At 33.2% G+C, this 17,119-nt stretch overlaps 1 protein-coding gene across 1 annotated transcript in view; it reads left to right on the plus strand.

The window, feature by feature from the left end:
• The window catches only part of LOC114075167, a 22,007-nt gene extending 5,193 nt beyond the window's left edge, over positions 1–16,814 (plus strand). Inside the window, exons 2-3 of the mRNA XM_027913464.1 lie at positions 7,262–7,323; positions 16,682–16,814. Coding sequence (XP_027769265.1) covers positions 7,262–7,323; positions 16,682–16,763 — 144 coding nt within the window. The 3' untranslated portion in view covers positions 16,764–16,814. The remainder of the gene's footprint in view (positions 1–7,261; positions 7,324–16,681) is intronic.
• Positions 16,815–17,119: the final 305 nt, after the last annotated feature.

Consider the following 17,119-nt stretch of genomic DNA (forward strand, 5'->3'; position numbering starts at 1 on the left):
CATACAGGAAAAGTATCACACTAACTGGGATATATGAATTAATTATCAATAATGCAAAAAGAATTTTATTGTTTGGATCTTCGCATAAGCAAAATAAGTAAGAAATTGATATTAAACCTTTATGGATTGTTTGGTAGTTGGTTGGAGTAATTTAAGTATTTGTAATATATAGATTAATTATAATAGTATTTATATATGAGTTAGTTATTTATGTATATTTTACCTTTTATTTTGTATAAAATAAGTAGATTAATTTTCTCATAATTTATATATATATATATATATATATATATATATATATATATATATATATNTTTATAAATTGAAAATCACACATCATATTTCAATAGTTATTTTGTGTTTTAATAAACCACGTTTAAATTATGAAAAATCAATCAAAAGATACATTGGACTTCCAAATTTTAAAACTAATGTAGTACCCAAAATGGTCACTTATCTAATTTATATTCCTCACAATTTCTCATCAGCCTACAAAACAGTTTACACATGCACCATGTGTTATAGTGCTGCTCCTTATAATTTCGAATTCGAATAATCAAGTTTCAATGTAAATATTGAATACTGTAAATAAAAAAATAAAAAACTTAAGCGAGCATGGACTCCGCTCGCTGGGATAATTCCAGTGACTCCTGGTAATCAACCAATCCGAGTTCGTGACTTGGAAGCAACTCCTTTTCAAATTCAATTACATTCTTCGATCCAGCGACGTTCTCGTTCTCTGGCAAGTTGTTTTCGGCGTTAACATTGTCATCGGAAGATAAAACGGTAGGAGGAAGACCGAGCTCGTTATCCGAAGCTTCTAGAAGATAGCCGAGGTCTGGTTGAGAATCAACGGAATCGAGATTAGTTTGTTGAATTGACGGATGAACAATCTCTTCTTCAAAGCTCTTAATCACCGAATCCAGATCTTCAACCTCCTGTAAACGGTCAGTTATAATCTCCTGTTCATCTAAAATATCCAATATTTCTTCTCTGATCTGCTTCACCTCCGTCGAGTCCGAGTTAACTCGGTTCGACTCGGTCACTGTGTGAACTCGCTTTGACTCGGTCGAGTACGGATCCGAATCCGGATCCTCTCTGGATCGCTTGGTACTGATTTTCTCAGTTTTACACTCTTCCATTTCAATGGCGAAGGATAAAATAAATAGTTTTAAAAAGGGTATAATAGTAAAAGAAAATTAGAATTTGAAGTGTTAGTGTTGGAAAAGAATGAATCAAAATATTTGTGGGAGTGAATGGAGGGAAAAAGTATTTAGAGAAGGCATTTATATATTGATAAAAAAGTGGGTTAGGGAGGAATTTTAGGAAGAGATTCAACTTCTTTTTTGAAATTTTATTAAATTCACCATTTTCATCCCTAAGATTACGTTTTCACATACATGTTGCCTTATTCCTTTATTTTCCTTGGATTTGGATTCTTCTTATTCCTATTAGTTATTCTTGAATACTATATTATTCATCCATTTTTGTGTTCCGATTTTAAAGGGTCCATTGTTTTCGGAAACTTTTAAAACGCTGTTAATTTTGTATAGACTTGGCTTCCTTTCTCCACAAGTTGTCTTCCTAGTCCTCAGCGTTGCAGGTTATTTTACCACCGTTAGATCTTTTTTTAAAAAAAATAAAATAAAAAATAGAGCAGGTTGTGAATTAAATCTATTTTTTTTTTTGTAAAGCATATTCAACTAAGAACACATAACTCATAGTAACATACTAACATACACAATACTTATTTTTAAGACATATTTTAATATATTTTTTAATTTTATTTACTCTAATCAAGTATTTTTTTTCCCTAATCGAGTTTACTAAAATCAATTAAATAATTTATTTCTTGTGATTTTTTTTGAAATAAGATCATTTATGAGTCTCATTGAATATATTATTTAAGTAAAATAAAATCAATTTTTTTACATGGATTAGAAATTATCAAACCTAGTAAACAATTAAAAATTAAAGGCATAATGCATAAATATGCTCTTTAACGTAACTTTTTTTACTTTTGTGTGCTTCAACTTTGGGTGTGTATTATAAATAAATACTTAAACTTATAGAAAGTCGAACAAGTACACACATGAATCCTATGTGACATAATTCATGTTGGACACTATTGTCACACCCCGAGCCTACACTAGAGTGTGACTGACACTCTTGTTGTCCCTAAGCAAACTCTTGACTTGGCTTAACTATTAGCAGAAGACTTACTCATAAACAAAAGATGAACTCAAAACACACAACTTTACTCAACTGTGTAAATGAACTTAGAATATTTTAGAAATAAAACATTCAACTAGCCAAAGAGGCAACTCAAGTCTTAACATAACCAACTGAAAATGAAAAGACTCATGAACTAGTATCTATCAATTTATGAAGCCTCTAATACTATGAGAGATGACGGGACAAGACCCCCGGTCATTCTAACAAACTGAAATACTGAAAAATATAAAGAAGGGATCCTCCGAAAGCAGAGCAGCTAACCAAACAACTCTGAAACTCAAATAGATCAACGAAGTGCTGGTTGTTGATCTTGATTACCTGTTTTTGCATAATAAAAGATGCAGGTCAAATGATGTCAGTACATGGAATATTGTACAAGCATGTGAGGGGAATTTAAAACATGACATAAATTTAAACTAGAATTGAAGAAACACTTATCTTATCTCAACTCAACTCAACTCAACTCAACCTCATTTCAATATAAAACAATAGAAGTAATGTAGTATAAAGAAAATCTTTAAAACAATAGAAAACAACTCAATGGATTAGAAAATACAATATAAATCTGTTTGTATGCAAAAATATTAAATGAACTCTGCTTGGGAGATTCTCTAATCGAAAACCATCATTATGAGCTATGTGATGATACATCGTCTAGCCCACACTATCAGAACTATGATATACTTTGTCGGGGTATAGAACTCCAAGTTGATCCACTATTCTATTCTAAAAAAACAATAAAAGAATCATCTAAAAAGTATGACCGTTTTTACCCATGCTGGCTACATGGTTTACAGGAGTTGTGAGGTGTTGGAACTCTTCCCCATATCAGTACTCAATACTACTCCCAAAATATAATTGTATATTTCAAAAAATTACATGTCTAGTGAACAACCAATAGGCCTTTAAGAATGCGTATTGGGGATACATAGGCGTCCCAATGCCCAATGTTGAAAAATATTGGGGATTGTATAGAAAATTGGCTAAGGAGTGTTAGCCAATTTCTATATATACCCAAATAAGCATAACATGATCCAAGCTTGTTCAAGAAATGTACTTGCAAGGAAGACCCTAAGCTAAAATTCTGTATTCAACTATATCAACCATATCAACACTTTGGGTATGAGGCATCCAAGTGTCAAGCCTAGATATCATGACACATGATCAATTAAAATGATCATGTATATTAAGCAGTGTCCAAGGACATAGTGAGGATCCTTACGACAGTAAGTAAATATTCCAAATAGGAAATCAAGTATACTTAGTTAGGAAAGTAGGACCAACCCATGTGCAAGCACATGGGAAAAACATGTGGGAGAAACGACCAAGAGGGGACCACCCTAACAAAATTTGGTTAAGGTAGTTGGGGGAAAGGCGTGCACATGGGTTCACCCATGTGGGGCCTAGCTCTCTAACTAATTTTAAACTCTAACCTATTGCCATAACTAACTACCTAACCTAGAAAAAACAAAAATAAATTACCTAGTACACCCAACAACCTAAGACTTAATTGGTGACACTAACCTAGTAACTAGTTAAAGAGACAACCTAGTACCTAACCTATGATTGTCCAAAGGGTTGGTTATGGTCCTAACAATTTAGGGATACTTTAGTAATTAACCTAGATTACTTAATTAATTAATTTAGCAGCTTAATTAATTAATTTAAAAGGGCAAAACTGAAATCACAAAGCAATTTCCAGATTTCGGTTAAGACAAGAAAAAGACAGCCTAGTACCTAACCTAGGATGGTCCAAAGGATGATTTATGGTTATAACGACTTAAGGGTACTTTATTAATTTCCCTACGTAACTTAATTAATTAAATTAGCCATTTAATTAATTAACCTAAAGGGGTTAAACCGAGTATAACTCAAGAAACATCCTAGTCCTTAACCTAGGATGGTTCAAAAGGGTTAGTTATAGTTCCAATGACTTAGGGGTATTATAGTAATTACCCTAGGTCCATTAATTAATTAAATTAGACATTTAATTAATTAATTTAAAGGGGCAAAATGAAATTCTTCGGAAAAATTTCAAATTTGACTAAGTGTTGTGTTTTCCTAGTTCTAGTCAATCTAGTAGGGGATTTTTGGTAATTTATTTATTTATTCATTTAATTAACTTATTAAGCCTTTTTTGAATGAGTCAAGATCATTTCATAAGCCTAAAACTCACGATCAAACACCCAGAGAACACAACACTAAAATGAACGAAAGAAAGAGGTAGAAAGTTCATAGACATTTTAGTCGAATTCGAGGTTTCTCTAAGTTTTTATTCAAGGTGGTCTTCGTAGATTAAGTTCTACTTAAGGTATGAGTTTCTCTCCTGAAATTCTTTCTCCAAGAGTACTTCCATCGTCGTAATCCATGAGATCTCGAAATTAGGGCTGTTTTCCCGAAGTTCTCATTGAACTTTCTAGTATCCTTTTTACGATTTATATGTTATATAGATTAGTCTTGATCATGTTGTTAGTATGTGGTGCTAGATGATCTTAATGTGTAGATTTCTTAAATTATAAATGTCGAATGAACCTAGGAAATTGTAATCGTATGATGTTAAGTGTTTATTACGTGAATTTAAGAACAATGTGATGCTTAGTTATGTCCTAAAATATTTAACTGTTGATGTGTTCGTCCGAATGCTTACTTGCTGTTAATGTGACTTTTTGAAGATGTTATATTCATCAAATGTTAATATGATGTTGTCCAAGATGTTTAAAAACGTTATTCTTAAAGTCACGACTAAGATTGACTTAAGAGATCTCCATGAAATCACGTTTGAATGAATTGCATGTCTTATGCCAATAAATTGTATAACACTACATTGTAAAATAAGTTGTAGGGAATTGGATATAATATTATGTTAAATAACTAAAATATTGGCTAATTTATAACGTATAAAAACTTAAGCATGTTGAACATGAAAATTGGCTTATTCCAACAAAGATGGTTATGTAATCTATACCCAATTGTAATAACAATCATATGCCAATCTTGTGTAGCCAAAATAATGAAATGACAACTCAAGCACTTCTAAACTAATTCAATGAATCCACATCCAAGGGCATGCCATTCATTGGACAACTCCCCACATGCTCTAAAAGATTGAACAATGAACATATGCAACTCATTGAATGAAGTGCTCATCATCCATAAATGATGATATGAAGCTACTAAACGAAAGTAAGCAAGTAATGTGAGTAATAACATAACTAAAGATGTCTAAGTTAAGAAAGTGAACAAAATGAGGTGTTAAATGAAGTGATATAAGCCTCACTTACACGTAAGCTACTATGTTAATAATACTCACGAATGAATGTGTTAGAACGTGTGAGACCAATCTCATTAACATCATAGATGTTATGTATGGACAATTCACATTTCATGAATGTAAAGAAAAGGATGAAAAGTCATTAATAGAGTAAATAAATATCAATCTAGAAGCAAGCTTCCATAATGTTTGAGTAAACTCTAAAAGATAAGAAGATAATAAAAGTGAGCAAAGCACCAATAGACTAGTTATGAGCGTGTCCTTACACGTGTAAGTCCTATGAGACGAGGCTACCACCGAGGTGGATAAGTAGTCTCCTTAAGTCCTTAGTCTTTGAAATTATGTCTATCCAACATAGGAACTAGCCTGTTGTTTCCACCTAAGACAGCTAGGTATGTTTCGATCTAACCTTAGCCAATGAGATCACCTCTTTTCAGTGTGGGAAAGACACCAGATTTCATGTTTAGCTCACATAATCTATGTTGGTTAATGATCAAAAGAATGTTCTTGGTTCACTATAGCCGTGAGCCACTCCTTTTCAGTGTGGAGTAAACACTTGACACGAATTTGCCTTAGCCGGGAATAACCCCTTTCGGTGTGGGGCAGACACTGGATTTCATGAGTAGCTCACATGATCTAGATTCATTTTAACCGGTGAATCACTTCTTTTCGGTGTGGAGAAGACACTGGATTTCATGTTAGCTCGCATGATCTTACTTCTAAGATGTCTCTAAGAAGCAAGAAAGAAAGATGAAGGAACGTATATTCAAAGTGAGCTATGAAAGTAACATCTTAAGAATGTCAATTACCAATATCAATAGCAATGAAGTTTCCGCAAATTATGGGCAAACCCAAATAATATTGGCTTATAATGACTTCTTATATGATGCCAATGAAAGCAAGTAGAAACATAATAGCAAATCAAAACTTCATAACTTCTCTAACATGAAAATGATGAAATAAGTGGCATAGCCAATAAAGACTGGCGTATGAAGTATTAATGAATACTTGATATAATGAATGACTTGTTGTAAAGATAGTCAAATCATGTCCAATGAAGTTTACAATAAGAAAAGGGCATAGCTAATACTGAATCCTCCTGTTATGAAAATGATAAAGCCAAATAAATTGGATTATAATGACTTAAAATAATTTACAAAGGATCTTAGCCAAATATGATTGACATATAATGACTTCTTTATTAGGCCAATAATACAATAATAGGAATAGTCACTAAAGACTGGATTATGAAGATTTCATGCCCAAATTGTAGTTAAATCAATCCCTTAATCTCTTGAATTACTTACTTGATTCATTGTGGGTGTGGGACTACAATGAATCATTGAATATGTAAGTAAAACATAGGACCAAAGGAATTATTGAACTACACAACAAGAAGTAGAAAAAGACTGAAAAATAAACTTAATATACAAAGAGAAGCTCTCGGGTTTAAGAGAATCAAAATCTCAAATTTTCGCCCGAGTTGTTTTAAAATTATGTTGATCATTCTAATTTCTTGTGATCAAATATAAAATGAGTTGTGCGCGTTTAATGCATTATAATACATCATATTCATACCGCAATTCACAACTATCAAATTAGGAAAGTCTAGTGACTCCACTTTCCAGAAATTGCATGTTGTTTAGGAAGAACTTTCCTTGATCATGCATTGCCTTATGTGTATGTGCGCATACACCCATACTTAGTATAAGTGGTGTACTAACCCTATGAAATTTACTCTTTTTATATGTTCAGGTTAGAGAGCGAATTGAAGACTCATCGCAGCGGTTTGGACTCAGCGTTCTCCAGACCATTTGGTACGTCCTCTTGATTTCGATGATGCTACAATTTTAGTCTAGAATTAGTAATTAGACATAGATAATGGATGTTGTCCCTAGCGTTTCTTTCATACATTTATTCTAAGCTTTGTAATAAGGCCGTTTTGGCAAACTACTATGTTATGTTATTCTTTGATTTGAATTGATTCCGCAATTGTTAGATGGTTGTCCTTTACCTTGAGCTTAGTATATGATGTATCCACGTAAGAAGTATATTTCTATGTATACTATTAGCTTAAAAAGTTTTAAATTTTCCGCAAATTTAACTAGATGAATGTGATGAATGCAAGAAAAGGCTTGTCTGCGACCTCAAAGAGGTCAACGATGCCGGTTGCGATTTGGATTCCAGAATTCCGGTCGTGACAAACTTGGTATCAGAGAATGAGGTTAAATTACCTAGGAACTAAAGCTCAAATCAATCACGTTACGTAGTTTATAACTTATGATTGTGAAGCGAGCCACAATCATGACTTAGAGACTACGCGGTGATAGGAAATCTTCCCTTCTTCTACTCTTTATCGTGCTATCTAGAGCTTTGACACTTTGTGTCATTCTAAGTATCTAACTTCCTTCTTGTGTGAACTCGTAGAAGAATACACACAAGAATTAGGATGACGGAATGATCTAAGGCGCCAAACTCAAAATCTGGTCTTCCCAAGATGGGGCCATAATGGAAATGCCCAGCATGAACGAAAGACGTGTGGTGAGTGTGGTTGTTTTCATGGAGGTGAATGCATGGTAAATTCTAAAAGCCTTTTATGATTACTAATGAAGAGGAGAAGGCTAAGTTGGTTGCATACCAACTCAAGGATATGGCTAAGGTATTAATTTTCTCCATAAAGTGTTATGCTACCATAGACTAATCGAAACAGGGTAGTAAGGTTTCAGTTGCCAAATGAGTTAGAGTTGAAATGGGAAGGGCGTGGTTCAAATCCAACAAGACAAATAGTTCTAATCTTAAAGTCAATAAGATGTTATCTAAGGGGTTAGAAGTTGATGAGAACCTTTCATATGAAGAGGTTCCAGTTGATATTTTAGATCGCCAAGTGAAGCGGCTGAGGAACAAGGAGGTTGCCACCGTAAAGGTATTATAGAGGAACCACCTTGTTGAGAGAGCAACATGGGAGGCCGAGGCCGATATTCGATCCCATTACCCTCACTTGTTCAGTTCCTGAGCTTAGATATACTTTTCCTAAGTCTGGTTTTGTTATGAAACTCTAAGTTTTTTGTGCATTAGTCGATTTTGGTATTGTAAGTCCATAATCGTGTGTTTTATACTTGCAATATATGAGTTAAGATGAGTTCATGTTTGCATTCATGTTGCATTTTTTGTATAGTGTAGACCAGATTTTGTGTTGCATGAGTTGTAACGTGCATTAAGTTAAGTGCGATTGAGAATGAAGTTCCTCAATCTCAAATATGAAGCTAAAGATAAGCTTGAATGTTATGCATAATCCAAAAAAATATGAATCAGATATTCACAAAAGAGAAAAGTTAAGCATGTTGAAGTAACTTTCGAAAATCACCCTCTTTGTGTTAAATGATGTGTAGTGTCATTCAGGGATGATGTTCCTAAGGGGGAGGGGGGATAATGTAACATTTCGAAAAATTACATGTCTTGTAAACAACCAATAGGTCATTAAGAATGCGCATTAGGGGGTACATAGGCGTCCCAATGCCTAATATTGAAAAATATTGGGCATTGTATAGAAAATTGGGTAAGGAGTGTTAGCCAATTTCTATATATACCCAAATAAGCATAACATGATCCAAGCTTTTCTAAGAAATGTACCTGCAAGGAAGACCCTAAGCTAAATTTCTGTATTCAACCATATCAACACTTTGGGTATGAGGCATCCAAGTGTCAAGCCTAGACACCATGACATATGATCAATTAAAAAGATCATGTAGATTAAGTAGTGCCCAAAGACATAGTGAGGATCCTTCGGACGATGAGTAAATGTTCAAAATAGGACATCAAGAATAGTTAATTAGGAGATTACAACCAACCCATGTGCAATGCATGTGGAGGAAACGGCCAAAAGGGGACCACCCTAACCGAATTTGGTTAAGGTAGTTAGGGGGCAGGCGTGCACATGGGTTCACCCATGTGGGGAATAGCTCTCTAACTAATTCTAGAATCTAACCTACTTCCCTAAATAACTAAATAACCTAGGAAAAACAAAATAAATTACCTAGTACACCCGACAACCTAAGACTTAATTGGGTGATACTAACGTAGTAACTAGTTGAGAGACAACCTAGTACCTAACCTAGGATTGTCCAAGAGGTTGGTTATGGTCCTAAAAAATTAGGGATACTTTTGTAATTACCCTAGGTTACTTAATTAATTAATTTGAAAGGGCAAAACCGAAATCATAAAGCAATTTCCAGATTTCGGTTAAGACAAGAAAAAGACAACCTTGTACCTAACCTAGGATGGTCCAAAGGGTGAGTTATGGTTATAACGACTTAAGGGTACTTTTGTAATTATCCTAGGTAACTTAATTAATTTAATTAGACATTTAATTAATCAAATTAAAGGGGTCAAACATAAATCCTTACACTAACCGAGTATAACTCAAGAAACATCCTAGTACTTAACCTAGGATGGTCCAAAAGGGTTAGTTATGGTTCCAATGACTTAGGGGTACTTTAGTAATTACCCTAGGTCCCTTAATTAATTAAATTAGTCATATAATTAATCAATTTAAATGGGCAAAATGAAATTCTTAGGAAAAATTTCAGATTTGGTTAAGTGTTATGTTTTCCTAGTTCTAGTCAATCTAGGAGGAGCTTTTTAGTAATTAATTAATGAATTTATTTAATTAACTTATTAAGCCTTATTTGAATGAGTCAATATCATTTTATAAACCTAAAACTCACGATCAAATATTCATAGAACACAACGCTAAAATGAATGAAAGAAAGAGGCAGAAAGTTCATAGACGTTCTAGGCGATTTCAAGGTTTCTCCAAGTTTTTGTTCAAGGTGGTCTTCGTAGATTAAGTTATACTTAAGGTACAGATTTCTCTCCTAGAATTATTTCTCCAAGAGTACTTTCCATCATCGTAATCCATGAGATCTTGAAACTAGGGCTGTTTTCCCGAAATTCTCGTCGAACTTTCCTTTTCCCTAGTATCCTTGTTACGATTTATATGTTGTATAGATTAGTCTTGATCATATTGTTTGTATGTGGTTCTGACTGAACTTAATGTGTAGGGTTCTTTTGTAATTACCCTAGGTTACTTAATTAATTAATTTGAAAGGGCAAAATCGAAATCATAAAGCAATTTCCAGATTTCGGTTAAGACAAGAAAAAGACAACCTTGTACCTAACCTAGGATGGTCCAAAGGGTGAGTTATGGTTATAACGACTTAAGGGTACTTTTGTAATTATCCTAGGTAACTTAATTAATTTAATTAGACATTTAATTAATCAAATTAAAGGGGTCAAACATAAATCCTTACACTAACCGAGTATAACTCAAGAAACATCCTAGTACTTAACCTAGGATGGTCCAAAAGGGTTAGTTATGGTTCCAATGACTTAGGGGTACTTTAGTAATTACCCTAGGTCCCTTAATTAATTAAATTAGTCATATAATTAATCAATTTAAATGGGCAAAATGAAATTCTTAGGAAAAATTTCAGATTTGGTTAAGTGTTATGTTTTCCTAGTTCTAGTCAATCTAGGAGGAGCTTTTTAGTAATTAATTAATGAATTTATTTAATTAACTTATTAAGCCTTATTTGAATGAGTCAATATCATTTTATAAACCTAAAACTCACGATCAAATATTCATAGAACACAACGCTAAAATGAATGAAAGAAAGAGGCAGAAAGTTCATAGACGTTCTAGGCGATTTCAAGGTTTCTCCAAGTTTTTGTTCAAGGTGGTCTTCGTAGATTAAGTTATACTTAAGGTACAGATTTCTCTCCTAGAATTATTTCTCCAAGAGTACTTTCCATCATCGTAATCCATGAGATCTTGAAACTAGGGCTGTTTTCCCGAAATTCTCGTCGAACTTTCCTTTTCCCTAGTATCCTTGTTACGATTTATATGTTGTATAGATTAGTCTTGATCATATTGTTTGTATGTGGTTCTGACTGAACTTAATGTGTAGGGTTCTTTTGTAATTACCCTAGGTTACTTAATTAATTAATTTGAAAGGGCAAAATCGAAATCATAAAGCAATTTCCAGATTTCGGTTAAGACAAGAAAAAGACAACCTTGTACCTAACCTAGGATGGTCCAAAGGGTGAGTTATGGTTATAACGACTTAAGGGTACTTTTGTAATTATCCTAGGTAACTTAATTAATTTAATTAGACATTTAATTAATCAAATTAAAGGGGTCAAACATAAATCCTTACACTAACCGAGTATAACTCAAGAAACATCCTAGTACTTAACCTAGGATGGTCCAAAAGGGTTAGTTATGGTTCCAATGACTTAGGGGTACTTTAGTAATTACCCTAGGTCCCTTAATTAATTAAATTAGTCATATAATTAATCAATTTAAATGGGCAAAATGAAATTCTTAGGAAAAATTTCAGATTTGGTTAAGTGTTATGTTTTCCTAGTTCTAGTCAATCTAGGAGGAGCTTTTTAGTAATTAATTAATGAATTTATTTAATTAACTTATTAAGCCTTATTTGAATGAGTCAATATCATTTTATAAACCTAAAACTCACGATCAAATATTCATAGAACACAACGCTAAAATGAATGAAAGAAAGAGGCAGAAAGTTCATAGACGTTCTAGGCGATTTCAAGGTTTCTCCAAGTTTTTGTTCAAGGTGGTCTTCGTAGATTAAGTTATACTTAAGGTACAGATTTCTCTCCTAGAATTATTTCTCCAAGAGTACTTTCCATCATCGTAATCCATGAGATCTTGAAACTAGGGCTGTTTTCCCGAAATTCTCGTCGAACTTTCCTTTTCCCTAGTATCCTTGTTACGATTTATATGTTGTATAGATTAGTCTTGATCATATTGTTTGTATGTGGTTCTGACTGAACTTAATGTGTAGGGTTCTTTTGTAATTACCCTAGGTTACTTAATTAATTAATTTGAAAGGGCAAAATCGAAATCATAAAGCAATTTCCAGATTTCGGTTAAGACAAGAAAAAGACAACCTTGTACCTAACCTAGGATGGTCCAAAGGGTGAGTTATGGTTATAACGACTTAAGGGTACTTTTGTAATTATCCTAGGTAACTTAATTAATTTAATTAGACATTTAATTAATCAAATTAAAGGGGTCAAACATAAATCCTTACACTAACCGAGTATAACTCAAGAAACATCCTAGTACTTAACCTAGGATGGTCCAAAAGGGTTAGTTATGGTTCCAATGACTTAGGGGTACTTTAGTAATTACCCTAGGTCCCTTAATTAATTAAATTAGTCATATAATTAATCAATTTAAATGGGCAAAATGAAATTCTTAGGAAAAATTTCAGATTTGGTTAAGTGTTATGTTTTCCTAGTTCTAGTCAATCTAGGAGGAGCTTTTTAGTAATTAATTAATGAATTTATTTAATTAACTTATTAAGCCTTATTTGAATGAGTCAATATCATTTTATAAACCTAAAACTCACGATCAAATATTCATAGAACACAACGCTAAAATGAATGAAAGAAAGAGGCAGAAAGTTCATAGACGTTCTAGGCGATTTCAAGGTTTCTCCAAGTTTTTGTTCAAGGTGGTCTTCGTAGATTAAGTTATACTTAAGGTACAGATTTCTCTCCTAGAATTATTTCTCCAAGAGTACTTTCCATCATCGTAATCCATGAGATCTTGAAACTAGGGCTGTTTTCCCGAAATTCTCGTCGAACTTTCCTTTTCCCTAGTATCCTTGTTACGATTTATATGTTGTATAGATTAGTCTTGATCATATTGTTTGTATGTGGTTCTGACTGAACTTAATGTGTAGGGTTCTTTTGTAATTACCCTAGGTTACTTAATTAATTAATTTGAAAGGGCAAAATCGAAATCATAAAGCAATTTCCAGATTTCGGTTAAGACAAGAAAAAGACAACCTTGTACCTAACCTAGGATGGTCCAAAGGGTGAGTTATGGTTATAACGACTTAAGGGTACTTTTGTAATTATCCTAGGTAACTTAATTAATTAAATTAGACATTTAATTAATCAAATTAAAGGGGTCAAACATAAATCCTTACACTAACCGAGTATAACTCAAGAAACATCCTAGTACTTAACCTAGGATGGTCCAAAAGGGTTAGTTATGGTTCCAATGACTTAGGGGTACTTTAGTAATTACCCTAGGTCCCTTAATTAATTAAATTAGTCATATAATTAATCAATTTAAATGGGCAAAATGAAATTCTTAGGAAAAATTTCAGATTTGGTTAAGTGTTATGTTTTCCTAGTTCTAGTCAATCTAGGAGGAGCTTTTTAGTAATTAATTAATGAATTTATTTAATTAACTTATTAAGCCTTATTTGAATGAGTCAATATCATTTTATAAACCTAAAACTCACGATCAAATATTCATAGAACACAACGCTAAAATGAATGAAAGAAAGAGGCAGAAAGTTCATAGACGTTCTAGGCGATTTCAAGGTTTCTCCAAGTTTTTGTTCAAGGTGGTCTTCGTAGATTAAGTTATACTTAAGGTACAGATTTCTCTCCTAGAATTATTTCTCCAAGAGTACTTTCCATCATCGTAATCCATGAGATCTTGAAACTAGGGCTGTTTTCCCGAAATTCTCGTCGAACTTTCCTTTTCCCTAGTATCCTTGTTACGATTTATATGTTGTATAGATTAGTCTTGATCATATTGTTTGTATGTGGTTCTGACTGAACTTAATGTGTAGGGTTCTTGAATTATGAACCTAGGAAATTTTAATCGTATGATGTTAAGTGTTTATCGTGAATTTAAGAACAAAGTAATGCTAAGTTATCTCCAGCTTAAGTGTTGATGTGTTCGTCTGAATGCTTACTTGTTGTTAATGTGACTTTATGAAGATGTTATATTCATAAAATGTTAATATGATGTTGTCCAAGATGTTTTAAAAGTTATGCTTAAAGTCATGAACTAAGATTGACTTAAAAAATCTCTATGAAATCATGTTTGAATGAATTGTCTGTCTTATGCCAATAAATTGCACAACACTACATTGTCAAATAAGTTGTAGGGAATTGACTATAATATTATGTTAAATAACTAAAATATTGGCTAACGTATGCTGTATAAAAACTTCAACATGTTGAACATGAAAATTAGCTTAAGCCAACAAAGAAGGCTATGTAATCTATACCCAATTGTTTAAGCCAATACTAATCATATGCCAATCTTGTGTAGCCAAAATAATGAAATGACAACTCAAACACTTCTAAACTAATTCAATGAATCCATATCCAAGGGCATGCCATTCATTGGACAACTCCCAACATGCTCTACAAGATTGAACTATGAACATATGCAACTCATTGAATGAAGTGCTCATCGTTCATAAACGATGATATGAAGCTACTAAATGAAAGTAAGTAAGTAACATGAGTAACAACTTAACTAAAGATGTCTAAGTTAAGAAAGTGACCAAAATGAGGTGTTAAATGAAGTGATATAAGCCTCACTTACACGTAAGCTGCTATGTTAGAAATACTCACGAATGAAAGTGTTAGAACATGTGAGACAAGTCTCATTAACACCAAAGATGTTATGTAAGGACAATTCACATTTCATCAAGGTAAAGAAAATGATGACAAGTCATCAATAGAGTAAGTAAATCTCAATCTAGAAGCAATCTTCCATAATGTTTGAGTCAACTCTAATAGATAAGAAGATAATGAAAGTGAGCAAAGCACAGATAGACTAGCTATGAGCATGTGCTTGCAAGTATAAATCTCATGAGAAGAGGCTACCACCGAGGTGGATAAGTAATCTCCTTAAGTCCCTAGTTTTCGAACTATGTGTAGCCAATATAGGAACTAGCCTCTGGTTTCCACCTAAAAGACCTAGGTATGTTTCGATCTCACATTGGCCAGTGAGATCACCTGTTTTCGTTGTGGGGAAGACACTGAATTTCATGTTTATCTCACAAGATCTATGTCGGTTAATGATCAAAATAATGTTCTTGGTTCACTATAGCCGTGAGCCAGTCCTTTTCATTGTGGAGTAAACACTTGATACGGATTAGACTTAGCCGGGAATAACCCCTTTTCGGTGTGGGGCAGACATTGGATTTCATGAGTAGATCACATGATCTAGATTCATTTTAACCGGTGAATCACCTCTTTTCGATGTGGAGAAGACACTGGATTTCATGTTAGCTCGTATGGTCTTACTTCTAAGATGTCTCTAAGAAAGCAAGAAAGAAAGATGATGGAATGTATGTTCAAAGTGAGCTATGAAAGTAAGAGCTTAAGAATGCCAATTGCCAATATCAATACCAATGAAGTTTCAGCCAAATAAGATTGGCTTATAATGACTTTTTACATGATGCCAATAAAGGGGAGTAGAAACATAATAGCAAATCAAAATTTCATAACTTCTCTAACATGAAAATGATGAAATAAGTGGTATAGCCAATAGAGACTGACTTACGAAGTACTAATGAATAATTGAAGTAATGAATGACTTGTTGTAAGGATAGTCAAATCATGTCCAGAAAAGGTTAGAATAAGAAAAGGGCATAGCTAATAATGAATCCTCATGTTATGAAAATGATAAAGCTAAATAAATTGACTTATAATGACTTTATATAATTGAAAAAGGATCTTTGCCAAATAAGATTGGCTTATAATGACTTCTTATATTAGACTAATAATACAATAATTAGAATAATCACTAAAGATTAGATTATGAAGATTTCATGCCCCAAATTGTAGTTAAATCATTTCCTTAATCTCTTGAATTACTTACTTGATTCATTGTGGGTATGCACTACAATGAATTATTGCACTTGTAAGTAAAACATAGGACCAAAGGAATTATTGAACTACACAACAACAGGAAGAAAAAGACTGAAAAATAAACTAAGTATACAAAGAGGAGCTCTCGGGTTCAAGAGGATCAAAATCTCAAATCTTCGCCCGAGTTGTTCTAAAATTATGTTGATGATTCTAATGTCTTGTGATCATGTAGAAAATGAGTTGCGTTCTTTGAATGCTTTAAAATACATCATATTCATACCGCTATTCACAACTAACGAATTAGGAAAGTCTAGTGACTTCACTTTGCAGAAATGACATGTTGTTGGGAAGAATTTTCCTTGATCATGCATAGCCTTATGTGTATGTGTTCATACACCCATACTTAGTACAAGTGGTGTACTAACTCTATACTATTTACTATTTTTATAGGTGTAGGTCAAAGAGCATATTGAAGACTCATCGTAGCGGTTTGGACTTAACGTTCTTCAGACCATTTAGTAGGTCCTCTTGATTTCGAGGATGCTACAGTTTTAGTCTAGCATTAGTATTTAGACATAGCTAGTGGATGTTGTCCCTAGTGTTTCTTTCATACATTTATTCGAAGCTTTGTAATTAGGCCGTTTTGGCAAACTACTATGATATGTTATTCTTTTATTTGAATTGATTCTGCAATTGTTAGATGGTTGTCCTTTACCTTGAGCTTAGCATATGATTTATGTACGTAAGAAGTATATGAAGTCTATCTATACTTCATTAGTTTAAAAAGTTTTAAAATTTCCGCAAATTTAACTATATGAATGTGATGAATGGAAGAAGAGGCTTGTCTGCGACCTCTGAGAGGTCAACGACGCCGGTTGCGATTCGAAT

Source organism: Solanum pennellii, chromosome 12 (assembly GCF_001406875.1).
Source record: "Solanum pennellii chromosome 12, SPENNV200".
Taxonomy (NCBI): domain Eukaryota; kingdom Viridiplantae; phylum Streptophyta; class Magnoliopsida; order Solanales; family Solanaceae; genus Solanum; species Solanum pennellii.